The sequence below is a fragment of the Octopus bimaculoides genome, unplaced genomic scaffold (assembly GCF_046866305.1).
Source record: "Octopus bimaculoides isolate indiv1 unplaced genomic scaffold, ASM4686630v1 contig302, whole genome shotgun sequence".
In the NCBI taxonomy this organism is placed as follows: Eukaryota; Metazoa; Mollusca; class Cephalopoda; order Octopoda; family Octopodidae; genus Octopus; species Octopus bimaculoides.
In genome coordinates this window covers 10,001-16,771 of record NW_028315551.1, presented here as the reverse complement: position 1 = coordinate 16,771, position 6,771 = coordinate 10,001, and the positions used below count along the sequence as shown (strand labels likewise).

At 37.8% G+C, this 6,771-nt stretch overlaps 1 protein-coding gene across 1 annotated transcript; it reads left to right on the top strand.

Moving 5' to 3' along the window:
• Positions 1-5,472: 5,472 nt before the first annotated feature.
• LOC149128960 (uncharacterized) lies at positions 5,473-6,133 on the top strand (the record flags this gene model as incomplete). Its single annotated transcript, XM_089346887.1, has 1 exon — positions 5,473-6,133. A coding segment is annotated over exon 1 (661 nt), but the record flags the coding sequence as incomplete, so codon positions are not given.
• Positions 6,134-6,771: the final 638 nt, after the last annotated feature.

The window sequence follows — 6,771 nt, the reverse complement described above, 5'->3', positions numbered from 1 at the left end:
CTGGTATGAATTAATTGGCATGTACTGCATCGGCTATCATTGGGTGTAGACACAGTGAATGGTTGGTCTTTGTTGCTAAGGTCAAACCCCCCCCCCCCCCCCCCCCCCCCCCCCCCCCCCCCCCCTTGCCTTTGTTAATAACTTTTTTGAGCTTTTAGGCTGTCTTTTACTGAGAGTTATAGTTTGGTCTGTAATAATATTTCTTAATTCCTTACTTTGAGCAATGATTGGTAGGTTTGCTTTAGCGATATTGAAGATATTCTGGTGGCATGGATTGTTAGTCACTATAAATGGTATGATTTGTTCTTGTCTTTCTCTTCTTTGTGTTGTCATCAGTTGTTGTGTGGTTATTTTCATAGCCTGCTGAATCCCATTTTCTATAAGTAGTGACAGGTATTTTTGTTTGAGCAGAAATTCTTTCATTTCCATCAGGCACTGATTCCTGATCTTCAAATCTTCTACAAAGGTACAGATTCTTGTGGCTAAGCAGTATGGGATGTTATGTTTTGTACATGGTGGATGGCACAATTTAAAATTCAGGTATTGACGTGTATTTGTGGTGATGGTAGTGTTCTTGTTTAATTACTATTATACCTAGGAATGGTAATTTGGTACTGCTCGTCTCCTTTGTAAATTGGATGGATGGGTGTAGGTTATTCAGGATGATATTGAATTCTTCTACAGTGTTTTGAGATTTTGTCCAGATTATGAAGCAGTCATGCCTTTTCAATATATAAGTATCCCATCACCGAGTTTACATAATCGGGAGCAAACCTCATTCCCATGTCTGTGCCTTTAATTTGGATGTAGTTCTTTCCATTGAAGAAGAAAGTATTGTTTTCCAGAATAAGTCTGACTGACTCTAATATAAATGTCACTGTGAATCTGTTGGGAATTGTTTCTCTGTGTTTATCTACCCAGTATTAAATTGCCTTTATTCCTAAATCATGTGGGATATTGGTGTAAAGGCTTACTACATCAAAGCTCAGTAAGATTGAGTTTGTTGAAAGGCCTGAAAGCTCAGTAGGATTGAGTTTGTTTTGGGAGGATGTGACAGGAAATCGATGTCATCCCAAATGAAGCTGGGTATGTAGGTACATAGGGGTTTCAAAATAATGATGAAGTTGCTTAGACGATGGGTAGGGCATGCTGAACCAGCTATAATTGGTATAAGTTCAAAGTCTTTTGGATATAGTAATTTTATGTATTCACTTCCTTGTTCTTTTATTACCTGTTGAATATCTTCTGACTTATGTATTTTTGGTAAGCCATAAAAGTTGCTGGGTAGGGGAAAGTTTGATAGGCTACCAATATATTAGTCAAGGTAGATATTTTTGCTTTTTGGTGGGGTGAAATTTGATTTATTCCTTACTAAGGATTCTTTGGTTTCATTATTATTATTATTATCATCATTATTATTATTATTATTAGTGGAGAATTCCAAAAGTCGCCACCTACGACAGAATTTTTGAATATCTTCCTTTAGTTCATGGTGGTTGACTGTTGGTGTTGGTGTAAATTTCAGGCCTTTCAACAGGAGTTAGATTTTATCAGTCATTTTTGGAAAGATTAATTATTTTAGGATCTATACGACAAGTTGTTTTGGGTATGTTTCCTCTTGGAATTTTTCTTTCTCTGGTGTTTGTTGTTATGACATTAAAGAAAGATTTTTTCTGTCATCATTTCTAAAAATAAACACTGAAAAATGGTATCGCATCATTTCTAAAAATAGCCAAGCAACTTCTACTTCTATCCACAGGAATGTATATAAAGGACAAACTTTAACCACTCAACCACAGTTGAAACCAATGAACACAACTGTCACCACAACCATATGAACCTGAAGATTGCATAAATGCAAGAAAGTATACCAGTTCAATAAGAATGGACATTTAATATTTCATTTGTTCAATAAGAATAGACAATTAATGCTTCATTTCATTTCTTTTTACTATATTATTTTATATCTTATATTAATATTATAAGATTATAAATAAAACATGAAAAACAGAGTGGGAATTCCTTTGAGTAATACATACATATATATATATATATATATATATATATATATATATATATATATATATATATTTGAATCTTTGTGTCTGTGTTTGTCCCTCTGCCATCACTTGACAACTGATGTTGGCATGTTTACGTCCCCTGTAATTTAGTGGTTCGACAAAAGAGACCAATAGAATAAATACTAGGCTCACAAAGAATAAGTCCTGGGGTTGATTTGTTCAACTAAAGGCAGTGTTCCTTCATGGCTGCAGTCAAATGACTGAAATAAGTAGAACAATAAAATAGAGTGTGTGTGTGTATATCTGAATATATATGTGTTTGTGTGTGTGTGTATATACATATTTGTGTGTGATTGTATTTATGTGTTTGTGTGTGTATATATATATATATATATATGTGTGTGTGTGTGTGTGTGTGTGTGTATGTATGTATGTATGTGTGTGTGTGTGTGTGTATATATATATATATATGACCGTGTATATTTATGTGTGTGTGTATGTATACATGTGTGTATGACTCAAGCATTTCCACCCCATATCACATACATAAAAACAATACACCATCATTTTCTACAGGTTCATTCTTTCTAAGCTTTCTCCATTCCTTCTCTTTCAAGCTTCAAACAACTACTACATATATATGTATGTGTATATCTCTATCTATAAAACTCAAAATGTGTGTGTGTTTGTATGCTTTTTATGCATTTCCACATTTTTCAACCAACTTTGATGAAAATTTTTTTATTAAATGGCAAACTTACCCAGGCAGGTCACTGCCACATTACCGATACCTAGTGATACCCTCTTCTAGAAGAAAAATCGATAAAACTGAAGGGATGCCCCACTTTTTGCAAAAAGAAGGCAAAAGTTACATGCAAGAAAAGTTTTTACAGGAACGTCCAATTTTTATAATTTTGGTTTCAAAAGGACCATCATGTTGCGACATTTCAGATAAATATTTTGGCACTGCCTTGGGGCCTCTGATTCCCAAGAAAATTGCAAAAAACTTTGAAAAAAAAAATCGATTTTTCGCATTTTTGCGAAGTTACATGGTAGAAAACTTTTTACTAGAAAGTTCCATTTCCTTGGTTTTTACGGTTAAAAAAAACCACCATGTAACAGCAGTTCTATCAAGTATCTGTTCTATGTCCAAAGGCATTCCTGTGTGACAAGAAACTGCGAAAAACTGAAAAAATCGAGTTTTTTTCAAGCTTTGCATCTCGAGAATGGCCAGAGAGTCTACTTCTCCAGCTTTAATGCTGTTCAGCTGGCACAAGAACCCAAGGACACTGTGCTCACCACCTTCTTGAAACTACACACCAATGACCCCTTCATCAAGGCCTTCCTGTATTCCTAGGTTCCATCATATTACATTTGGAAAAAGAAAACACACATTTGGCAATCAAGGAAACATAGACAACCCATCAAGGGACAGCCAAACTTAAAATCTTCCCCCACCTTTGGAAGAGTTTACACAGTTTGCCCTTACCAACAGGCATGTTTTTACTTTCACTTACTGCTGCATGAGGTCACAGGACCAACATCTTTTGACAACCTGAAAAGCTTCAATGGTGAAGCTTTTGCTACATACCGTGAAGCCTGCCTTAAACGCGGCCTGCTAGAAGACAGTGCCCAGTGGGACGCAACAATGACAGAAGCAGCTACAATATGCTTAATAGCTCTTTGCAGTGCTACTGCAAACATGCAAACTCAGTGATCTTGTGACATACGAGAAATACAAGGAAGACCTTTCAGAGGACTACCACAACCAGTTATGAATTCTTGAACAGAGCATTAAGTACATTGAGGACAGCCTACTTACTGCTGGTAATAACCTTTCATTTTATGGTCTACCGAAAGCCAGCAGAATGGGCTCACACACACTACCAACAGGCGTTATTCAGGAAAAAGCCTACAACGTCGATGCTCTTCAATTATACATCAATAAAAAATTAGCTGAAGTTACTTCAGGACCAGCAGCATGCATACAGTACTGTCTACATTTCCATTCATGAATGCAAAGGAGGTATTTTCTTTGTAAATGCCCCAGGAGGAACTGGTAAAACATTCGTGACTAAACTCCTCCTTGCAAAAGTACGCAAGCAAAAGGGGATCGCTTTAGCTGTAGCTTCTTCCGGAATTGCCACAACTTTACTGCTTGGAGGTAGGACAGCTCATTTGACCTTCAAACTCCCATTCAATACTTCTGCGTCCGACTCAGCCACCTGCAATTTTACAAAAGATTTGGTCAAAGCAGAAGTGCTGCGAAAGTGCCAGCTCATTGTTTAGGACAAATGCATCATGGCACATAAAAGATCTCTTGAAGCACTGGACAGGACCCTGATAGACATCAGGGGCTACATTAGCCCCATGGGAGGCATTTCCTTCTTTCTGTCTAGGGATTTCAGACAAACTCTATCCATAATTCCAAAAGGCACCAGAGTCAACACTGTAATGGCTTGCATTAAGTTATCTTCCCTGTGGCAGGACATGAAAATTTTGATTCTTACAACAAACATGAGGGCCCAACTTTTCAGCAACAACTTATTGGGTGACTTCTCCAAGCAACTTCTCACCGTTGGTGATGGTACAACTCCCTCCAATGCAGCTGGAGAGATAGCTGTCTCACACTTAGGCACACTTGTAGACATTGTGGATGACCTTACACCTGCTCTTTTCCCCAATCTGCACATAAACTACCAAAACCTGAATTGGCTGTGCGTAAAAGCCATATTAGCTCCCCAAAACACATTTCTTTTGCAAAACTCAATGGAAACCTACTGCAAAGCCTTCCTGGAAACCTTCACACCTACAAGTCTGTGGACACTTGTGGACCAAGAAGAGGGCGTTAATTTTCCACAGAATTCTTCAATTCCTTGGACCCCTCCTGACTACTGCCTCATCAACTGCACCTCAAAATTGGAGCTCCAGTCATGCTGCTGAGTAACCTGGAGCCACCACATCTGTGCAACGGAATGCGGTTTGTGGTAAAAAATGTGCTGCCTCATGTTGTTGAAGCAACAATTCTTATGGGTTGCAGCATCAGAGACAACTCCTTTACACCCAGGATACCTCTTACTCCATCAGATAAGCAATACCCCTGTCCCTTGCATCGACTTTGGTTCCCTCATCAACTTTGCTTTGCCATGTCCATCAACAAGTCCCATGGCTAAACACTAACAACAACAGGCCTCCATTTAGGACCATATACTGCAATAGCTTGGAATTCAAGGGTCCAAAGCTATTTAACTCCTTGCCAAAACATCTGAGGGGTCTCCATGGAGTCGGAGTAGATGTTTTCAGGAAACAGATTGACTTCTTGCTATCCAAGATACCAGATGAACCAACATCAAGACAGGAAACTCAAAATAGGGCAGCGGTATTGAACTCCCTCCTTCACCAAAAGCCAATATGAGAATATGAGAGTCTGGCAAGCAAACATTATGTTATCATGGACAAAGACTATTATAAAGATAAAATATTGGAAATGTTAACAAACGAAACCTACTACAAGGAAGAACCAAGGCACTCAGAAAAAAGAATAATAAATAAAATCAGAAGGCTAATAAATGAATTCCAAGATTCTTTCACTGACAAGGAAAAAGAGTATATATGCAACTCTGTTATCAAAGAGAGCAACTTTTACGGTTTGCCTAAAATCCACAAAAGCTCCGAAATACAAAATGCCATAAATAAGCAGAAGAACCAATATGTAAAATTACTAAGACCTGCTGACCTCAAACTGAGGCCAATAGTTGCTGGACCTCAAGCACCAACACAACAGTTAAGTCATTTTCTAGATATACTCTTAAAACCTTTGTGCCCATTAATACCTAGCTGTGTATGGGATGGCATAGATTTCATCCAACACATTCCCCCCACTGTTGCAGAAGGTACTATACTAGCAGGTTTTGATGTCACTAATCTCTATACCAATATACCTCACAGTTTAGGCCTAGAAGCAATCAAACACTGGGTAGAAAAACATAGAGAACGGATAAATGATCGCTTCAAGACTGACTTCATCACCAAGGCCACACGTCTAGTGCTAGAGGAAAATACCTTTAAATTCGACAACAAAACATATTGGCAGATAAAGGGCACGGCTATGGGTACGCGATTTGCGCCCTCATATGCAAACTTAGTTATGGGATACTTAGAAGAAAAGCTCTATGAGGAAGTGGAAAAAACTTTTGACCAAGAATACAAAAAAACATATCATTAAAAAATGGAAACGCTTCCTGGATGATTGTTTCATTTTGGGGGAAAAATCGACTGAAGATCTAAATGTATTTAACAATATACTAAATGCACTTCACCCTTCCATCAAATTTACAACAGAATCCAGTTGCAATGAACTACCATTCCTGGATGTCCACATAAAAATACAAAACTGCACAGTCACAACAGACATATTTTACAAAAACACCGATACACACCAATATTTAAACTTCTATTCTTGTCACCCATCACAAATCAAAAGAAACGTCCCATACAGCATGGCCAGACGCATCTGTGCTGTAGTAAGTGACCCTAAAACGCGTGAAACCAGACTCAACGAACTGAAAGGCTTCCTTACTATACAAAAATACCCCTTAGGCCTAATTAATGAAGGAATTAAAAAGGCGATGGAATTGAATATCACCCAACTACGGACACCAAAGGAAAAAGTTAATGAAAACATGGTTCCGTTCATTAACACATACAGTCCTGGAATAACTAACATATTCCATGTCATAAAATCAAACTT